Here is a 22828-nt window from a genome sequence, read left to right on the forward strand (position 1 = left end):
CGCTGTGTGCGATGTGTAAGCTCACATGAAGTGTTGCATTTATTGGTATTATAATCATGGACTTCAATTATGCTGTTGCCATGGCAGCAGCAATACTGGAGTCACACCAGTTTTTCTTTTTTTTTCCCTTAAGCAAGTAATTCACGTTGAATTGACTAATGCACAGCTGTGCAAACATATAGCACCTGATTAGTGTCAAAACCACTTTGCTGAAACAGCTTGATAACACATTTTCAGAGGCAATTGTGAATATGATTCTTACAAATGTGATTCCTTGTTGCTGATAAACAGTTTCAAAATCACACATAACGACGCATTTTATAATTGTGAGAACATAAAACCATTAAGACATTAATAACATGACACACAGCATATTATTTATTGTTTTCACATGCTAGTGCTTTATTGGAGCTCCACCCATAGCGAGGCTGTTATATCTAATGACTACAATGCATCTGTGAGACTAAGCAAGGCAAGCAGTGCTGGCTGTTTCATTACTTTATCACCATTATATTGTTTTTATTCAGTGATCTCTTGCTGTATATTTGCTGCTTCCAATTGCTGGCTCTGGACCTGTTCCCCAGGCTGAGTTATGCTAGATGTGTCTGTGTCTGGGCCTTCTTGGCTTTCCACTGTTTCTGGCTTTGTAGAAGAATCTTGAAGGCCGTCTGTGCTTTCGTCACCTTCAGGCACTGAGGAGGGGGAATCTCCAGCTGGCTTTTCATGGGTCTCCTCTTCTGTTTTCATCCTCTCATCATGCTGCTGAAGCCCGACTGTGGCACCTTCAGGTTGGGCCTGATCTCTATGGACTTCTAATGAACAGCCTTCCCCGTGATCCTCTGAGGAAGCAAACTCTGGGTGGTCTGGTGCTCTCCCGCTCTCTTCTTCTTTCTCATCTTTTACCTCCGGTTCTCCATTATCCTCTACTATCACCTGCATTTATGCATAAATATGTTAAAAAAAACAAACTAAAACTAAAACTAAATACCAGCAAAATCAAGACAGTTATTAAACTGGACATAATATGAAAAGATTGTTAGGAAACTGTCTATAAAAATCTGTATTTTAAAGGAACCGTTTCTTAGGAGCAAATCAAAAAGATCAATACCTCTCTGATGTCTGCGTGGTAAATATTGTACTGTTGTCATGTTTTGTGGCTCATCTACAAAAAAATAGTACATCAGATAATTCCTGAAATGTTGAATTTCTCCACATCTGTCTGCATCCTAATCTGAGTAAGCCACCCACTCGCTCTAGCATTGTGAATTACATGTGCCAGACAAATATGTCAGTGGTACTGATCTTTTCTTCCACCCCTTGGCAAGTTATCAAAATATAGAGTATTTCTTTAACCAACTTTAAAGTTATCAGCACCTTTATGGGAATGGGGATTGTAGCAGGGACAGAAGTTTCGGGAACTGGAGCTTCCACGTTCAGAAAACCATCCACAGAAAATGTGGATGAGATTTTGGTAGCATCCATCTCCACTGGGAGCCTGATAATGACACAAACAGGTTTACAGTGGCATGACATACAAAGCGTAAATACTGAAACAGATGTACCTAATATCTAAATGTTCAGTTCAGCAAACATTTGAGAGATTGAGTACTGTTGAAAAAATACCATCAGTGGTGCATGCTTGGCTGCTGACTAATGTTTTAAATGGCTTAAACTGCATATTTCATCATCTGCAGGTTATTGTCAGTGTTTACTTTGCATACCTGTACTTCCTTGTAAAACATCTGGCAATGAATCCATGCTCGTCTGGCCTCTCCTCGTGCTTCCCTGGGGACGGATTACCATTTATGGGGAAGAATGCGAGGACACACAGAGGAATCAAGCAACATAGAGAAACCACTCAACACGGAAATTAATTTCTGCCACAGAGCAGTGATTTTAATTTCCCCAAGCACATTATTTAAGCAGCTTTCTAATTTTGTTACATTCAGCTTTTTTCCATCAGTGTTTCATTTTAAGGATTTTTTTCCCTGTGAACTATAAGAAAAGTATTTTTAAATAACTCTTTGAGATAATATTTGATAGCTAGATAAGATCTTTAATACTTCATTAAGACCCGAGACTATCCTGTGTGTAAAAGTAATTAGCAATGTTAATAAAGTGAACTCTTCAAGCTGTTTAATTAACAGAGATGTAAGCCAATGTTCTATACCTCTGACTTCCAGGAATCCATCTCTGATGCTGAGAGAAATCTCTGAGGGGGTGAAGTGAGCCACATCCATGATGACCCTCCACTTACTAATCGTCTGGCTTGGATGATGCATCGACCCAGAGATGTAAGGCGCAAACAGCGGAGCGGGTATGTACCCTGGCCAGGAGCAGGCTGCCAAACTCCTCTGCAACCAGTCCACATCCATCCAGCGAGCATCCCCTGACTCCAGGAAAGATGGCAGGCCAGCATCCTGACTGAAAAGCTGGCTCAAATGCCACCACTTTCTCAAGGGGTACCAAGGGGCACCCCTGCTGTACTCCCCACACGATGTGTCTGCTTTGACCTGTTCGCTCATATTTTGAGAAATGAAAGAAGATTTTAAAAAGGACACAGCAGATTTCTTCTGATGATAGTTAGCCAGTAAATTATGAACTCCTGAGGCTAAATCAGTGAAATTCCAGCAATTAAAATCTACTTAAAGGACAAGGGAAGGATAAAAGCAAAGTGTGATGAGACAGAAAACTCAGAGGGGGTTTATATAGTGCTCCTGTCCATTTTAGCACTTATTAAGCACTCATGTGATCCCATGAGAAGGCTGCATCGGCATGGGGTGATGCGTGTGAAGACGAGGCTGCTACCTTTTGCTGGCCTGAACAAGGCTGCAGACTAATTAGTTATATTTATAACTTTTATAGGCAGGATGGCAAATAGGCAGAAGCAGGCTATGGCTGGCTTGTGTTTGAAATGTTACATGTGTCGCCTGAAGACTGTTCCTCTCACATCCCTGTGAACTCTATTTTGTCAGCAGTGACTGGACTCCTCAGTCTTGTCATGAGCCAGTCATAACTCCCCTGAATTTTTACCCTCGAAGGACATGCAGTGGTAACAGTTTGTCTCGGTGAGAAGACAGAAGAAGACAAAATTGCTCCTTTTTGCTGTTATTTTAAATGTTTCAGTGGCATATGTGTGTGTATCCAGTTTACAAAGCTCCTTTTCATTCCATTTTTCTTTTCCCCACCACTTTCAGAATGATTATCATTGTTCCCGCTTTTATCAAGTGTGACAGACACATCACTGCTTCATTTTTAGAGCTGTGTGCCCTGAGATCTTGGCATAATGTCCACTGGACCACAAAGCAAATTGAACAGATGTTTCTGACACTTCGTGTGATGCCTCACCCACAGATTCTGTCTGCAGGATACGCTGTGAGCGGTTAAATTGGGATTCTTGCCTGCTGCTGCTGGAGTTGCCTGAAAAATTGGTTCCTTTGTTTCAAACATCATTAAAGATTTCCATCTCTGCTGAAAGAAGGACACACAGACTGATGGTGCAATAGGGTGTTCGTACTCTTCGTTAAACTAGCTGGGGTGGGAGTGATAAGAAATTTAACAGTTATGTGGAAAGAACAAAGCAGGGTGACTACAATTTTTAAGACTTGTTAGAATTATTTTTATATATATATATATATATATATATATATATATATATATATATATATATATATTTTGTAGGTGTTATTTAATGGAGGTTCCGTTGTGTTAGTTTAAAGAAAACATTTAACAGCAAAATATCAAATTATATTCTCAGTTGTGAGGTTTTTTGTTTGTGATAGTATATCTGCCTTTTTTGTGCATGTGTAGGGTTTTTTTTTTCTTTCTTGGACAAATATATTATCAGCCAATATGTGGGCTTGCAGCTGTACAGAAACACTTGCTAGCCAAGCAGGTTTCAGCAAAACACCAGCAGCTAATTTTCCTGATTACTTCCTCCTCTGCACTTCCTCTGGTTGTTAATTAGTGGCAGAGGTTCAAGTGGCTCCTGTTCATGTCTTCTCTGTTTTCCAACCTTTTTTTTTGTTTGTATATGTCTGAAATAAATAATTGGACTCAGGGGAAGAGCGTAATCTTTTATATTCAGCATGTTAAGATTCAAGGTTAAACTCAAGAACTGTCAATATGGAAGCTATAAGGTATAAAAAGGTAGGTTAGTCACCTGATTGTTCTTAGATGAAAAATTACTTTTGATTTCCCAACCACATTCTGGTTAATTAATGTTGAGTGATTTCATTCAGAGGGCTGATTTAATAAAATATTCTCAAACGTCTTGATCAAAACAGCCAGTATAATCACAAAACTGAGTGGCGATTCCCTAAAGCGGTCTTTAACCAAATAATGAACTCTGATAAAAACAAAGAAAGCTGAAGTAATCTGTGAACAGCAATCTGTGAATAATATGTCTTTTTCATGGCAGGTACTGTATACTGGTGGTGAAAAGGCACATTCAGAAACTGGAAGGTAATTTATTTTAAAAGGTAAAAATTATATTAGTTTACACTTTTCCACAAAATAAAAAAGGTAAGAAGCAAAAATCAGAGGAACGGAAGAAAGATTTGTCACAATCATGGGTCATTTGACCCAGCGTTTTGAGTTTAATACATTTTGATGTTTATGGTTTATGTTTAAGTTCATTAGCTCAGCGGTTCCCAACCTCCGGGCTACGGACTGGTACTAGTCCATGAGTCGTTTGGTACCAGGCCGTGAGAGTGGAGGCTAAGGAGTGAAATTTATGGTTTTCAGGGTTTTTATCGTGAACTCGGTTTCCCTGGGTCTTTTCCCGTGTTGTAGTTGTGTGTCTTATTTTGAAAGAAATATTTATGCTTCACCATAGCGACCAGAGAACATTAAGGGGCAGAGAGGAGGATGTTACGCTCAATGTTGTTGCTGCATTTCAGGAGGACGCTGCTAATAAAGTTACACAACAACACACTGAATTTGAGTTAATTATTATATTTACAAAATACCACCGTTTTTGTCTTGGTCGTATCATTTGATTTTGTTGTTTTTGTCCCCGACACCTTAAAGGCTGGTCCGTAAAAATATTGTCTGACATTAAACTAGTCCATGGCACAAAAATGTCCATGGCATTAGCTTATCTAAGTTCATTTCTATTTTGCCTGTGTTGCCCTGTTATAGTTCATTGTTTCTTAGATTCCCCTTGTGTCTTCATCCCTGTGTTCAGATCACTTTGCTGACAACGACCCCAGAAAAATGTGGCAGGGGATCAATCACATTACCAACTACAGAAGCAATAACCAGGCAACATCTAGGACTGATGCCTCACTGGCTGAGGATCTAAACCGTTTCTTCGCCCGCTTTGAGACGACCAAGCCCTCAGCTGCCACACCACTTCCACCCGCCCCCAGCACTGGCACACTAACACTTAGGGAGCACCAAGTGAGGTGTGTTCTAAGGTCAGTGAATCCCAGGAAGGCGGCAGGTCCTGATGGAATACATGGAAAGGTTCTCAGAGCATGTGCTGACGAACTGACCGGAGTCTTCACTAAAACCTTCAACCTTTCCTTGTCATCAAACACCGTCCCGCCCTGCCTCAAAACCTCCACCATCATCCCCATCGCCAAGAAGACAGCTGTGGCCAGCCCAAATGACTACAGGCCTGTTGCACTTACGCCTGTAGTGATGAAGTGCTTTGAGAGACTGGTCTGTCAGCACATCAGGGCCGGTCTGCCTCCCACTCTGGACCCCCACCAATTTGCCTACAGGACAAATCGTTCCACCGAGGACGCTATCACCATAGCGCTCCACACTGCGCTGAGTCACCTGGAGCACCGAGGAAGCTATGTGAGAATGCTCTTTCTGGACTTCAGCTCAGCATTCAATCATATCATCCCGGAGATCCTGGTCCAGAAACTGTCTCACCTGGGACTCTCCACCCCCATCTGCCTCTGGATCAAGGACTTCCTGACAAATAGACCACAGTCTGTCAGACTCGGCCCCCACCGGTCCAGCACCATCACACTCAGCACCGGGTCTCCACAAGGATGTGTTTTGAGTCCCCTCCTGTTTACGCTCTACACATCCGACTGCTCCCCTACCCATCTCTCAAACACCATCATAAAGTTCGTGGATGACACCACAGTGGTTGGACTCATCTCAAGGGGGGATGAGTCGGACTACAGAGATGAGGTCAACAGACTGACTGAGTGGTGTTCAGTTAACAACCTCCAACTGAACACCACGAAAACTAAAGAACTTATCTTGGACTTCAGGAAGGGCAGAGCAGACCCGGCCCCACTTTACATTCACGGGAGCTGTGTGGAGAGGGTACACTCCATGAGGTTTCTGGGCGTGCAGATATCTGATGACCTCTCCTGGACTGCAAATACTACAGCGGTGGTTAAAAAGGCCCAGCAGCGTCTCCACTTTCTGAGAGTGCTCAGGAGGAACAACCTGGAGGAGAGGCTGCTGGTGACATTTTACAGAGCCACCATAGAGAGCATCCTAACGTACGGCATAACAACATGGTATGCAGGGTGCTCAGCTGCAGACAGGAAAGTACTGCAGAGGGTCATCAACACAGCCCAGAAGATCACTGGCTGCTCTCTGCCCAGCCTGGAGGTCACTGCAAACTCTCGGTACCTCAGCAGAGCTGGCAATATCATCAAGGACCACTCTCACCCCAGCAACCAACTGTTTGAACTATTACCGTCAGGCCGACGGTACAGGTCACATAAAACCAGGACAAACAGATTCAGGGATAGCTTCTTTCCCAGAGCTATCACCGTAGTAAATAAGCACAAAAACAATTGAACCTATTCCATACCGTCACTGTCATTATATTATGCTGCTATTCATACTGTCATCATATTAATGCTGCTATCCTGTATATATTGTACATACTATTGTTTGAGTACTTACAATTGTTTTTTTTGTACTTTTTATATTTTACATTTATATTTATTATTGAAACTTGCACCAAGGGAGTGGCACTCCAATTTCGTTGTACTCTGTACAATGACAATAAAGGCTATTCTATTCTATTCTATTCTATTCTATTCTATTCTATTCTATTCTATTCTATTCTGTGTTTAAGTCTCCCTCGCCCTTCATGTGTTTCATGTCTGCATGTCTTATCTTGTCAAGCTCGTGTTGTCATGTCCAGGTCTCCTAATGTTTCCTGTTTTATTTTGCAGAGGTCTGGTGTCCCATGTTCATTGTGTTTGGTTTCACTTCCCCTGTGGCATCATTATGTTCATTCTAATCAGCTGTTTCCTCGTGTGTTTCCACTCCCTCTGATCACCTTCTGTGTGCATTTAGTCTGCGTGTTTTCATTCATTGCTTCTCAGGCTGCCTGTCGAGTTCTCGTCATGTTTCCAGGTTTTTAATCATCGTCAAGGTTTCGTTCTTTGTCTGTTGTGTTTAGCATTTAGTTTTTTCAGTTTAGTTCTAGTCAGTTTCGCCTCAGTGTGCATCTGCCTTTTGTTTTGTACCTTTTCCCAGCCACAAATAAACGGCTTGCTTTTTGTTAAATTATAGTTTAGTTCCAAGTGTCTGCATTTGGTTCCTCTTCCTTCCTCTGTGACACAAGTGACAAGTGAAACTGTGACAGGATCTTGGATGAGTCTTAGTAGGAGTAAGTCTCTTCTCTCCAACAAGAACATAGTGGGGATAGCTTAGGTTTGCAAAGTTGCATTGGAACAAATCACAGGACTTGTGGAACAATGTCCAGACAAGAGCAAAGTGGAGACCAAAGGTGCTTCAGTGGAGCAGTCAAAGTCCAAACCTCAACCCAATAAACTGCTGTCCCAGGATCTGTGCACGAATAAATGCCTGTAAACCTCAATGAAATGAAGCAACAGTGTAAAGAATAGTAAACCACAATTGTTCCACAATGATCTGATAAAGCGATGTAGAAAATGATTGCTTCAAGTTACTGCTGCTAAAAGTGGTTCTAACAAGCAACTAAATCGTGGGGCGGGTTATTCATCGCACTGCTTGGAGTCCCTGAAATCTTTCTTTTTCACATTACTCTTCATAAGAAGATTGGTGGATGGAGTTAGATACTTATGCATGTAAACAGAAATTCTACATTTGATGTGAGAAACAGAGTAAAAAAACTAATTTTCAAAAAATAAAATCACACTGCTGAGAACTGCTGCTGAGATAGCAGCGCTGATAAAGAAGCTCCCCGGGTATGAAGTGAAAATCCTAAATGGCCGTCACATCCGGGAAATCGAGTGAACATGAATATAGGAGCAACACATGGAAAGATGTGTTGTTGTTAGCCTCCATAGACAGCATGACTCCAGCCCAGTTCAGTACAGTTTTGTTTGTGTGTGTGCTAATGTGAGAATAAGGGGGAATGAGAGACTTCAGAATATATTCTCTCAGATGATGAGTTTCCCCACCCCACTGTAAACACATCATTGCCAAATCGTTTTGATGCTTTGAATCAGGATTAACTTCAAAGATCACTGGAACTTTATTCATCTCGCCCAAAATAATAAATGTCTTTTGAAGGAACTAGACTCCCTTTCTCCATCTTTTCTCTTTTTTTTTTCCTGATTTCTGATTCATGCCATCCCATCTGGCAGCTGCTAAAAATCAGAACATCTTCATGGTCCCTCCTGTTTTCCTGCCTTGAACTGCTAATACCCTTCACAAGTGGTATCTTTATATCTCTCTGTGTATGTGATCCCTTTCATTTCACGGCAGGGCTTCTATCACTCATTCATCAGCCCCTCCCCCTCCCCACAGGCCACGCAGAGTAGACTCATCCAGACCTGTCACTTCGTCTTTTAATGGACGCTGAGTTTTCTCTTTACGCAACTGTGTCGCAAAATAAACAATTCTAGACCCAGACGACAACACATCTTGGACTTGCAGTCAAACAATGGGGAACGCATCCGTGACCCAGTTTACTTTAAGGCGACCTCCGTGTGACTCCAGTGAGAGAGGATCTGTGAGAGAGAGTTTTGAAGGCAGTTTTCCTAATCAGGAACACAGATGCTGTCTTATCCCCCAAAGACTGCCCCCACTAACAAAACACATTTGAAGTAAGACATTGCCCATTTTAAGATGATTAGAGCCACCTATGCACAGGAGAGGGCTCAGCAGAGGCCAGTCACACCAAATCAAAAGGCTTCAAACAGCCTGCCATGGATCCGCAGGATATTAGGAGATAATGCATCAAGGGGGATGAAGTGTCAAATGGCTGGTTTGTTCCTGTGGACACTGCATTCATCATAGTTATTGCGAGGTTGGCTCAGTCGGCTGTCTGGCCGGCAAATAGAGAGACGTGTCTGTATCAGAACTGACACATTACAATGGGGTAACTTATCTATCGAAATATATTTTGGGAAAGCTGTTTTACAAGTTATTGCAGCTAGTAGGGAGTCAGAAATAATATCGAGCAATGCTTGAACATGGAAAAAATGTTACTGCTCAAAGAAATTTGTTCTTTGAATTGGTTCAACCATGCCTGCTGCCAATCCATTGTCTCTATTACTACAGCAAACAAGAAGGCGGCCATATACAGTGTAAATCACCAAGGAAGAAAAACAGGCAATCTCATCTTCTGCACTTTCCGGCTCAAAAGTATTGCATTTACAATGCTTTTGATTCAGCTCTCAGTGGTGCTGTTAAGACAAATGCAATACTAACAGCATTGGTGTGTGTGTGTGTGTGTGTGTGTGTGTGTGTGTGTGTGTGTGTGTGTGTGTGTGTGTGTGTGTGTGTGTGTGTGTGTGTGTGTCTTGGCTCTTGCCAGAAATACACAGACTAAGAACCGCTTCACAGACCTTCAGACACATATTTACTGTCTGGAACATGCGTTTTCTGTGTGCGTTCCTATGCGCACATACAGTATTTATATGCTGAGATCTCAATCCTCGGTGCCCACTGATGTAGCAGAGAGGCAACAACAGTGTCCCGGTTTGACTCGATAGAGATTTGCAGCAAATGAGCTCATCCATCAGCAGAAGCGCGTGGGGACAGGGGGATGATGAGGAGAAGGAGGGTGAGGAGGAAGATGAAGAGAGACGGTGGTGCTGGGCAGGGGCCGAACAGAGACAGGACCGCTCGTAGTGAAGGCTCAAAGTGAAATATGATGGACTTGCCATTTCCACACCCTCTAGCACCTTCTCTTGTCCTGTTTGAAGTCTTGAGCTCAGCATGGTTCTTGTCCAGTTCATCTCAATATTTCACATACATTTAAGCAGGAATGCATTGTAAAGGACTGGCATTTCTTTCTTTATTAATCACAAAAAAATCAATATTCACTCTCTGGGTACTATAGTCTTCTTTAATCAGCATTTCATGTTTATTTGCACTGACTTAAATACTCAAACCTAAAATATCTGAGAGGTTGTTTTAAAAGTTTCTTTCATTCTTTACTTCTGAAACATTTTAAAAACATTTTTAAAAGATGTCGGTTTGCTTTGCTCTGCAACATAAGTGGTTAAACAGAAGGTTTGTGCAAGGGATGCACTCCATATAGCAACAAATAATTTGAAGCAGCAATCTTAGCTGTAAAAGTGACTCCTTGAAGGAGCAAATGAAGTAGACTGATGACTGATTTGTTCTTTGGCTTGCTTTTTGGTGAAAGCTTGAATCATGCGTCCATTAAAACATTGTGCCATCTCTCATTGTGAGGGGAGGAAAACCATCCCATGGGTAAATAATGCAATTTTAAAGTTGAATTAGCATTGTGTTATACATTAAACTGACTGAAGGCTTCCATTTAACCTAACAATATTTTAGAAACTCTCACAGACATGCAGAACTTTTTATTGAAATTAAGGGGCGCTTTGTGTTTGTGGTTATTTAAAGTTAATTTCTAGACATCTATCCCCAGTTCCCTAGTAATTATTTCTATTGTGTGTCATTCTTGCCACAAAAGAGCTTCGAAAATCAGATTTAACTCTTCAAATTCTTGGTTATTTTTGAAACAACGTGTCCCCGACAATAGAAGGGTTCACAATTAACAATTGGTGCCCAGCTCTTGATAGCTAACCCTATAATTAAGCAAACATTAGCTCATTGAGTTGTTGGAAAAAAGTGGACTCCAGCTGACATTAATGTTTCCAGGAAGAATTCTGCTAAAAGGGTGCTGAACATAACCTTGATGCCCATATAATGATACTGCACTAAAAGACTGCCACACAAGTGAGGCTAAATGTCCAATGTCCAGCATTGTCCATGCACTGCAGTGCGGCCCAGCTATTATTTATATATTTGTGTGTGTGTGTGTGTGTGTGTGTGTGTGTGTGTGTGTGTGTGTGTGTGTGGTTACCATATAATTTTTTTTCTTTGTTTTCTACAATGTAGATACATATTGAAGACATCAGTTATATGAACCAAGATATATGGAATTATGTAGCAAAGAAAAAAATGATAAATAACTCTAAATATGGCTAAATATGCTGTTTCTGATGTCATTTAAAAAAAAAAAATAAATAAATAAATAAATAAATATGGCTTAGATTTTAGGGGTTTTTAGCCACCCTTTGCTTTATTGACAGAGCTGCAAACCCTTGCCCTTCCGTCATAGTCACCTGAAATGGTTTTCACAGGTGTGTCTTGTCAGGGTTCATTTGTGGAATTTCTTGCCTTCTTAATGGGGTTGGGACCATCAGTTGTGTTGTGCAGAAGTCAGGTTGGTACACAAGTGACAGTCCTATTTGACAACTGTTAAAATTCATAATATGGCAAGAACTAATCAGGTAAGTAAAGAGAAATGACAGTTTATCATTATTTTAAGAACTGAAGGTCAGTCAGTCCGGAAAATTGCTAAAACTTTAAACATGTCCCCAAGTGCAGTCCCAAAAACCATCAAGTGGTACGACAAAACTGCCTCACATGCGGACCGCCCCAGGAAAGGAAGACCAAGAGTCACCTCTGCTGCTGAAGATAAATTCATCCCAGTCACTAGGTGCAAAAATCACAAGTTAACATCACCTCAGATTAGAGCCACACAGACTTCTAGTAGCAGACACATCTTTACATCAACTGGTCAGAGGAGACTGCGCGAATCAGGCCTTTACAGTCAAATAGCTGCTAAGAACGGCACCACGGTGGCACGGACATGCAGTTTGTGGGGATAGGTGAATTGGTAACAATAAATTGCCCATAGGTGTGAATGTGAGTGTGAATGGTTGTCTGTGTCTATGTGTTAGCTCTGTGACAGACTGGTGACCTGTCTAGAGTGTACCATGCCTCTCACTCTAAGACAGTGGAAGAGGATGGATGGATAGCTGCTAAGAAACCACTACTAAGGAAAAGCAACAAGCAGAAGAGATCTGTTTGGGTAAGCAACACAAGGAATGGGCATTAGACCAGTGGAAATCTGTACTTTGGTCTATTTGATGTCTTTGGTTCCACTCACTGTGTCTTTGTATGATGCAGAAAAGGTGAATGGATGATCTCTACATGTATGGTTATCATCAATGAAGCATGGAGGAGGTGATGTGATGGTGGGGGTCCTTTGCTGGTGACACTGTTGTGGATTTATTTAAAAACTCAAAACATACTGAACCAGCATTGCTCCACAGTCACATGATCTGAACCAAATTTTATTACATACAAGTTATAAGTTAAATATAGACATATTACAAGCATATTCCAAGATACAGTAGTGGTCAGAAATTTACATACACTCATGGGAATGCATGTCATGGTAGTTTTGGGTGATTATTAATTTCTTTGAGCTGTTCTTTTTCCAGGGTGGTATGATTAATCAACATACATCTTTAACAACAAATTTTGAATTTATTTTAGATTTTATGTGATCTGTAATGGGTCAAAAGTATACATATATACACTCGTTTAAATATTTGAGTAATAATGCCAATTCAATAATGCCAAGAACCATTAACTTCTTATTTGTGATCATGACTGACTACTTTTGGATTTTAAAAAAGGATTTTTGACAGCACTCAGTGGACTGACTAATACTCAGAACGATGAGAAAGATCTAAGGATGAGAATTATAGATTTGATTTCCAAGTGCTTGTGACTCCAGGATCATCAGTTCAAAGAATTATACATACATGTATGTTATTTGGATGTATCACCTCTTTGTCTGGACGTTGACTGAATCCGTCACCCTCAGATGAAGGGAAACTGGTTATTGTGTTCAGGAGCTAAATATTGGGTCCGTGCCAGGAAACCAAGTAATTTAAATTCACTTTACCAATTCTGCTGAGAAGAGTGGTCAAATATCAGGGTCAAGGTGTAACTTGCCAAAGGATCTTTAACCACATATTAATAGGGGCATGTACATATATGCCCATGACGTATGATGTATTCACAAGAGACTACAGATGACCCACCAAGGACCGGCGGTCATTCCATTAACAGAAACCCTCCAGATTCCACAAGAGGAAGTAAGGTATGACTGCTGAATGAATATGCCACATTTATACTCCTCTCACAGCCTGTTATTTAATTTATACTGTAGAAAACATTGGTTTATCTTGCAGAATCATTATAGTTTTATTCACTGAAGTTAATTATGTAAAGACAAATTGCCATTGTCATTTTAATAGGCAATGTCATCTCAATTTTTGCTCCTAGCTTGCTGCCCAGTTTGCCTCCACAGAGGTCACATGAGGATGCTGCAGAGTTTTTCATGACTGAGGAAGTGCTCTCGACTCAGAAGGCAAACTGATAATAGTTACTTCTTTTGTTTTTGTGTCTTTTTTATACAGCCTCTTTTTCAGAGTTTGTCATTTGGTTGTACTCAGCCTGGAACAAAGTCGATATCGCTACCCTGAGGAGGCATCTGGGCCAAGTCAGGTGAGATTAGCATCTTTAAGTATTTAGCAAAGACAGAAAAAAATCCAGTTTGTTTATTTCTCAAAGACAGCAGTGCAGATAACAATTGCTAGCTCCTATTTTCAGCAAAGGAATTGAGGAATGCAGTATCACCTATGGAAAAACGGTCACATCTACCAGCATCATATCTCAAAAAAACCTTAAAACTACAACAGTTTGCTCACTGCAGGTATCTTGAGCTTTCAGCACTTCTGTGTCCTGCAGGCAGTGGAATCCTGGCACTGAAAAAGCTATGGCATTTGGTCATCTGTATGTGTGGTTAGTGAGTGTGCAACCCCCTAACCCCACCACAGGGTGTAGAGACAACATCCTCTCGGGGCAGCTAAGGGTACTTCCAACCGGCTGACATTTCTGACAGCCTCTGATAGAGCTCAGAGTGCTGAATTATTCATACAGGTGTTATGGGGAAAGGTTGCCATTTTCACAGGAGAAACTAACCCCCCTGATGAATTGTGGCTGTTTATCCCTGTAAGTGAATACAGTAGTAATGATTTGGGACTGTGATGGCTTTTAGGCCAAATGGCAGCTCATTCTCTGTCAGTTCACAGGCTGAAAACTCATACATCTCACTGCTTTTCAAGCCTGCATGAAGTTCCTAAACTCAATCAGCCTGGATTTGATTTTCTGCTCGGACAGCTGCATGGAAACCTTCGACACCTTGCTGCCTGTCTTTCAAGTATTTTGCATATCATAATGGGAAAATATAACCATCTATATACATCATCACCTTTCACTAGATCGCACACACACTAAAAGATTTAGTTCACTCATCTCACAAAACATTTTCTTACTTGCATCCAGTGGTGTCTAACCATGCTGATGTTTCTGACAATAACATTTCTGCTCGCAGTCCAATGCAAAAGAATGGATTATATATCCTTTAAGGTTGTATCCTCTATCAGAGGCCTGGGAGCTTAAAGGAGCTGTGCAGTATCCTAGCTGTTCCTAGGACTGCACTCTTCTGGACAGAGATCCCAGATGTTGTTCCCCTTATTACAATAAGATGCATCGCATTGAGGGTGTCGCATGCTCAACCCCTGCGAAAAAGTCAGTGCAATCATGAACCACCAATTTTTCATAATCATAAGGAGGTTGCCATCCTATTTTTGATCTAGTGACCAAGCTATTCAAGCTGTATACTGTGAGTTGTGCAACTATAAAATGTAAAAATATTAGTGCTGTCAGCCTTAATCTCATTAAAATGACGTTAATGCCATAACTGCATTAACACTGCAAATCTCCGTTAGCAAGTTAGCGCAGATCGCCCTGTGCGTGGGGCTGCAAGGCGTCAACGCGTTAGCGCATTTAGCTCGTTAACGCGTTAGCGCTGTCCAGTCCCATACACGGAGCGATCCGCGCTAACTCGCTAACGAAGATTTGCCGCGTTAAAGCGGTCATGGCGTTAACGTCATTTTAACAAGATTAACGCTGACAGTACTAAAAGAATATATAGCTAAAATTTAGTTATTGTAGGTTTCCTTCATGCTAAAGCTATACTAACCACCTTATGGGTCCAGCTCTACATTTAACCACATAAAAGATGGATTTGGCTGGAAGATGAACAATGAAACCTATACTGAAGTGCCTTAAACCTTCATTCTTTCTAAAGGCCAGAGGGGTGCCGTTTCTCTGGTTGCATTAAATAAGTGAAACTGTATTGAAATCTATTGAAAAAATTACTCTACCATTCACTTGAGATATAAACTCAATAAACATTTTTCTTATGAGTTTATGGCACCGCTTGCTAGTTTTAAATCCACGGAATCCATTAGTGTCAAAAAGGATGATAAAGCATTTCACGCCTTAGGGCAGGCCTTCGTCGGGATTGACAAGTCACTACTTTATAAGCATGCAGTGTGCTTGCTTTGTCAGTCAGACATAAAAAAAAATGCACAAGACAGAAAAAAGGAAGCAAATGTGAGGAAAAGGCAATAATAATATTACATAATGTCAGTGTATTTTAAGTAGCAGTAATCCTCATTTGTAGGACGTGAATTTGTCACATTATTTATATAATCTCAAAAGAACAGGCACAGCTGTAATAATATCGCTTGTTCGTATTTCAAAAGACAAGGTGGAAATTATGACATAAATGTGACAATTGATTGGCTCCTTGACCACAGATTTACTTTGTGTGCACTTAAAATGGTTTTCCTTTAACTTTTGTTGCATGTTAAGACCGATTTACTGACATTTCACAAACCCATCCATGCCCTGAATGTGCAGTTACTCACTTCTGTCAGATTCACAGTAATGTGCCATGAAATTATCTGTTGCGAAGCCTCAGTGAATGTCCAGTTTTGTTTCATCTTTCCCTCCTGTTTTCTCTCAATAGTCACTACAAAGCCTAATGAGATTGTTTTGGCTCTTACCCTTGGCAGTGCTACTCTGTCATTTATGACTGCACCAGCTTGTGTTGTCGCGGTCTGCCATTTTTCTCTGGTGATGTTGACGCGAAACATCCCACGCTGTCTTGTCAACACAACTGCGAGTTCTGTTTCTCATCACGCTGTCGTTGATGGAGAACACTGCCAAAGTTGCACTCTTCTGCTGCATTTATTATTGGGATTTAAGATTTAGGAAATGTGTTTGCGCTTGTTTATGTCATACAGTTAAAGTGGAATTACTATCACACCCTGCAAAAATTAACCATGTTGACGCCTTTAATTTTATTAAGGATTCACTTAGGGAATTCTTTGTGGTTTGAGAGTAGAAGTGATGTGTAAATTCAAAATACAGCCATAACATCTTAGTTGGTTTAATCACTGTAAAGATTCCTCACCTACTGGAAAATCTCTTTTTTGTTGCCTGGCAACAAGCTGCAACCCATGCAACTCATGATCTGATTGGCTAAAAACTGTCGCCCTCCACCATTACCAAAACCACTACCACCACCACTACCCTACCATTAAACACAAATGTCTATGTTTTTACATTGCAGTCAGTTTTTATCCACCTATCAAGTACTTCTTGCAAAAATTCTCATCTTTAGTAAGCTTTTCAAGCCAGCTTCCGATTAGTGGTCATGATTCACTTTCACAAAGAAGACTGGCTTGTTATTGACTGGTAGGATAGACAGACGGTGCTGATGAGAAAAGGCATAATGGGGTTTCACTTCAGAGCCTCTTAGCTTTCAAACGCAAGTTCCATTGTGTGTTTGCGTATTGATGATACATTGCTTGGCTTCAATGCCTTTTATTTTCTTGTCACTCCAAATGCTGCAGGCCATCATTGACTCTGCAGCTTTATTCTGTCCCACAGCCACCCCCCTCGCTAACCACCCATTCCTTTCAGCACATTGTTGTTCAGCTTTTGTGGTAGATTCAAGCACATCCAGCATCGTTGCATTTGTGTATGTTTTGCATCAAACAGAGGCATAAAGGCATCCAATTGCCTCAAAGTTATAAAGTATTAACCAATAGTAATATAAATAATAATAAACATTAGGTCAACAAAAGTAAGAGTCACTTAAGCACAAAGAGCTAACAAAATTAGTCATGTCTGAGGCAAGGTCATTGAGTCGCCTCCCACACTCTTAGCAGCCTGCAGCTACTCTAGGGAAAAACTTTTTGCACATTTGAAGATACGAGTCATTAGCGATGCTGATAGAAACACACTTTAATTAAGACTGGTGCATTTTGGACTTAGATGTCACATCTGAAGATTAATAAGTAATATCAGGGGTGTGGTGGTATGCAAATAGAGCAGACATGCCTCGAAGCTAAACTGGTGCACTTGGTGTACCAAACGGAGCCAAATTAGCATGCTGGAACATAAGTGCTCCGTGGCCCCCTCCCAGGCTGAAGTGCTTGGCTCCACTTGTGGGTGAAATATTACCAGCCAGCTGCTCAGTAGATAACAAATAAGAAGTGGAACAGCAGAGGGCTGGAACATACAGTGGGGCAAAAAAGTATTTAGTCAGCCACCGATTGTGCAAGTTCCCCCACTTAAAATGATGACAGAGGTCAGTAATTTGCACCAGAGGTACACTTCAACTGTGAGAGACAGAATGTGAAAAAAAAATCCATGAATTCACATGGTAGGATTTGTAAAGAATTTATTCGTAAATTAGGGTGGAAAATAAGTATTTGGTCACCTCAAACAAGGAAAATCTCTGGCTCTCACAGACCTGTAACGTCTTCTGTAAGAAGCTTTTCTGTCCCCCACTCGTTACCTGTATGAATGGCACCTGTTTGAACTCATCATCTGTATAAAAGACACCTGTCCACAGCCTCAAACAGTCAGACTCCAAACTCCGCCATGGCCAAGACCAAAGAGCTTTCGAAGGACACCAGGAAAAGTATTGTAGACCTGCACCAGACTGGGAAGAGTGAATCTACAATAGGCAAGCAGCTTGGTGTGAAAAAATCAACTGTGGGAGCAATCATCAGAAAATGGAAGACATACAAGACCACTGATAATCTCCCACGATCTGGGGCTCCACGCAAGATCTCATCCTGTGGGGTCAAAATGATCATGAGAACGGTGAGCAAAGATCCCAGAACCACACGGGGGGACCTGGTGAATGACCTGCAGAGAGCTGGGACCAAAGTAACAAAGGTCACCATCAGTAACACACTACAACGGCAGGGAATCAAATCCCGCAGTGCCAGACGTGTTCCGCTGCTGAAGCCAGTGCATGTCCAGGCCCGTCTGAAGTTTGCCAGAGAGCACATGGATGATACAGCAGAGGATTGGGAGAATGTCATGTGGTCAGATGAAACCAAAGTAGAACTTTTTGGTATAAACTCAACTCGTCATGTTTGGAGGAAGAAGAATACTGAGTTGCATCCCAAGAACACCATATCTACTGTGAAGCATGGGGGTGGAAACATCATGCTATGGGGCTGTTTTTCTGCCAAGGGGACAGGACGACTGATCCGTGTTAAGGACAGAATGAATGGGGCCATGTATCGTGAGATTTTGAGCCAAAACCTCCTTCCATCAGTGAGAACTTTGAAGATGAAACGAGGCTGGGTCTTCCAACATGACAATGATCCACAACACACCGCCCGGGCAACAAAGGAGTGGCTCCGTAAGAAGCATTTGAAAGTCCTGGAGTGGCCTAGCCAGTCTCCAGACCTCAACCCCATAGAAAATCTGTGGCGGGAGTTGAAAGTCCGTGTTGCTCGGCGACAGCCCCAAAACATCACTGCTCTCGAGAAGATCTGCATGGAGGAATGGGCCAAAATACCAGCTACTGTGTGTGCAAACCTGGTAAAGACCTATAGTAAACGTTTGACCTCTGTTATTGCCAACAAAGGTTATGTTACAAAGTATTGAGTTGTATTTTTGTTATTGACCAAATACTTATTTTCCACCCTGATTTACGAATAAATTCTTTACAAATCCTACCATGTGGATTCATGGATTTTTTTTTTTCACATTCTGTCTCTCACAGTTGAAGTGTACCTCTGGTGCAAATTACTGACCTCTGTCATCATTTTAGGTGGGGGAACTTGCACAATCGGTGGCTGACTAAATACTTTTTTGCCCCACTGTATGTAGGTGTTTATGCCACTTCTCACCTGTTTCACAAGAAAAAAACGATAGTTCACCTGGAAAGAAAAGTTCACCAGAATAATGAAAAGTCAAAAGGTCATAGCTCTGAAGCTCTGGTTTTCACGCCTTGTTAATTTGAGTTATTGGCAACTGGTTCTATGGACAAGTTTGGTTTCTAAATATTAAAAAAAAATCTATATTCCTGAACATTTTGCAGAAGTAGGATGGGGACTACTTTGAATGTTATAAAGATTGTTATGCTTTGCTTTTATAAACAACATAAGATTTTTTTCCCGTTCACTGGGCATATACTGACCGTGCTCTGGCATTTTTTAGACCAGTGTGAGCAGTAGACTCATAGACTCGATAGCAACAGACAACAGAAAAATGAATGGAAAAACTAACATAAAGTGTCTTTGTAATGCATCACTTTATTTATAAACAGCTTAAGTGCACATGGGAAATTGTTTCTCCAAGTGTCTGGAACTCTGCCGAAGGGATGGAACGGCATTCTATATAAAGATATTCCCTAGTTTGGTGCCTTCGTGGTCCAAAGTCTAGTTATTATATATGTATGCATATTAATGAACAATACAAATAGTGCTGGGTTAACACATGAATGTTTTGCAGCTTGTGAAGTTATGCTTCAAAAAGTTTGAGACCCAATGCTTTAATTGAGCAATTTTGCTTATTAGCCAAATTCCCCAACAACACTACGTCCAACTGGTCCCGGCAGATTGCTTGAGGCTGGTTCTGCACAAGTATTCTTCCTGTTAAGAGGGGGTTTTTCTTCTCGCTGTTGCCAAGTGCTTGTCGATAGAGGGTAATCTGACTGTTGGCCTTCTCTCTGTATTATTGTGGGATCTTTACCTAACAACAAGTGCCATGAGGCAACTGTTGCTGTGATTTAGTGCCATATGAATCAAACTGAACTGAACTAAGTTGAAGTGAATCTTCATATGTTGAAGAGCCTCACTTTATATGATGCAATGAGAGAATAACATTCAGAAGTTTTTCTAATGTTAGATAGTTTTAATTTATTTATTCATTTGCTTTGCTAAATGTAATACAGTTTGCTAATTAGTGCAAAATGCAATATATCGTGACACAGCTGCACTGAAAGCATCAATGGTATTGTATTTTTTAGACTTGCTTATATGTTCCTGGATATTATCATTTTGTTTTGATGTCTGCCTATCTGAGAGTCAGTCTTATTTCAACTTCTGTTGACTGCTGTGGTTCAACAACATCCATATGAAGTAAACCAGAGCTTTCATTTCATTTTAAAGCACATGCAGCCCTGTAATAGTCCTTTTGAAATCCAGTTGATTCCAGCAACAAAGGCGAACACAGCCAACACAGTACATATTACTTTGACTCCACTCTTGCTCAGTATAACAAGCTTCATCACATCCTGCACTCTGACCTGTTTTTCTAAGGCTCTTTCACTCACAAGACAGCCAGCTACTCTTGTGAAATTATTAAGAAACATGGCGCTATGCTACCTCGGTTGGTCTTCTGGCAAAGTCACCTCAACAGTTGCTTCAATGCTACGTCTTTTAATTTTCCACCGTAGAATTAATACAAAGGTAATTAGGCGTGCAGTATGAGGAAAAACAAGCAAACAATATTTGAGGAAAGGTTATGGTTGGAAGCTAAACAACCATAATTAAGTCATTAATCTGGCCAGACATAACACGTTTCCCTCATAATGCTCTAGTTAGCTGTCATTTGTGCCTGCCTGCTGTTTTGGAGCGCTCTGATTTGGATGATTTACAGTGTGATTTTGAGTGTGTTTGTGTAGGTGTGCATGTTGTGAAGAATTATTCTAATGGCATACAAGGACTTTTGACCATAACTCATTTGGTTTGATGGTATTTTTACGTCTCTGAAAAAGACGGGAGATTAATGTGTATTCTTGATGTTTGTGGTTTGTCCACATATATCATTATTAAAGCACCCTGACTGAGCCCCGCTGTATTTATGACTCTTGGCTGAGTTCCTCTACTTTGCAGGCACTGGCATCTGTAATTAAGTAGGACCAGAGATTCCACATCCTGCAGAAAGAGAAAAGGTAGAGACATCAAGAAGAGCTGAAGCAGCCGACAAAAAGAACACAGAGATGTGACCTCTATGCTTCTTAGTAGAGAGACAATAATTCAGGAAGGTGAGGTAACAACCTTTGTTTTGTCTTGTAGTGTCTTTTCTTGGTTAAGCATAAAACTGTAAATTGTTATTTTACTCTAAAGGAAAACTAGCTTTTACACCTTCCCACACCTACACCGGTGTAAAGCTGCTCTAATTCATGTTGTCCATTAACACTGATGCAAATGCCTGTGTGCCTCTGTGTAATGATATAGACCACCCACATTAAGTTACAACCACCAGATCTTCCATATTTTATAAGCCCACAGTTTAACTGATTTTAGCACACTCTTGCAGGTCTCATTTATAGACTGTGTATAAAAGATGCACATAGCCATTGTGACTTCACATATTTACTACATCATCACCTTGTTTTTTGCAGCAGTGACCACATTTGGCCAAAGAGGTGGTGCTAAGTTTCTGGCCAACATTAACCGGTTTTGATAGCAAAGTGAGAGAGAGGACATTTTCCATCTTTCCAGCATCACTGAGTATCGTTTTCAGTGAAAAGCTAAACTTAGAGAGATTACACTATCTGCTCAGCATCAACTATAAGACAGAAAATGTTAGTGACTTGTTAGCTACCAAATAGCATTTAGCAGGTTGTCCCTCTGGAATAATTGGATACCTAATGATGCACTCATATTCCGAGTCTAATTGATGTATATTTTAGTACAAATATACATTTCAGTGAAGACTGGTACATTCAAAAATATGTCTGTTTATTGGTTTGTTTTTGGAAAACAGAAATAATGTGTTATAACATGATTAATAACAATAATATAAAAAAAATAGCAATAAAAATTCCAGTGCCATCATCCTTAAATGTTATTAAAAGCTAAGATGGAGTTTATCTCTGCCGGCAGTTGTTCAGGAATGACAGCCAAGCACCGAGGTGGTTACAGTTCAGCATATAGTCTATGCATTTCATTTAAGATTATTAAACTTGTTACCTTTGAAGAAGCCTGTGTGGTCAAGGTACTCAGGGTTGCTATTCAACAGTGTATGGTACATTTACATACCACAACATAACATAGTTATCTCCAAGCTGAATGATCTTTGGCTTTGGACTGAAGCAATAAAAAATCCACTCTATAGTCTCAGCACTAGCAGCTGGAAAGCAGCAGCTCAGATTGCTTTGCCCTTCAGCTTGTCACTTTCAGTATATGAGGTGTGGCTATTAAATAATGGGACTTTCATAAGGCCAGCCCAGTTATTAAATAGCCATTGTGAAAGTAATTAGTTAATCTATTACTTAGTTACTTTTTAAAAACATGATACACACCCTGAATATGTAATACAGCAATAGACCTTTCAGCCAAATTCTATTTTTGCTGCATAATCCATCATATAAAATTAAATCTAATGAAAAAGTCTC

At 40.7% G+C, this 22828-nt stretch overlaps 1 protein-coding gene across 1 annotated transcript; it reads right to left on the reverse strand.

The window, feature by feature from the left end:
- Positions 1-418: 418 nt before the first annotated feature.
- On the reverse strand, positions 419-2651 carry LOC308404526 (heat shock protein beta-1). The gene is made up of 4 exons (XM_080894604.1): positions 2171-2651; positions 1722-1785; positions 1375-1495; positions 419-933 (listed from the first exon to the last, which is right to left on the reverse strand). Exons 1-4 carry the CDS (start codon positions 2523-2525, stop codon positions 520-522), a joined length of 954 nt encoding a protein of 317 aa, XP_080750730.1. The 5' UTR covers positions 2526-2651; the 3' UTR covers positions 419-519.
- Between the last annotated feature and the right edge of the window lie 20177 nt (positions 2652-22828).

Source organism: Rhamphochromis sp. 'chilingali' (assembly GCF_963969265.1).
Source record: "Rhamphochromis sp. 'chilingali' genome assembly, chromosome: 10".
NCBI classification, from domain to species: domain Eukaryota; kingdom Metazoa; phylum Chordata; class Actinopteri; order Cichliformes; family Cichlidae; genus Rhamphochromis; species Rhamphochromis sp. 'chilingali'.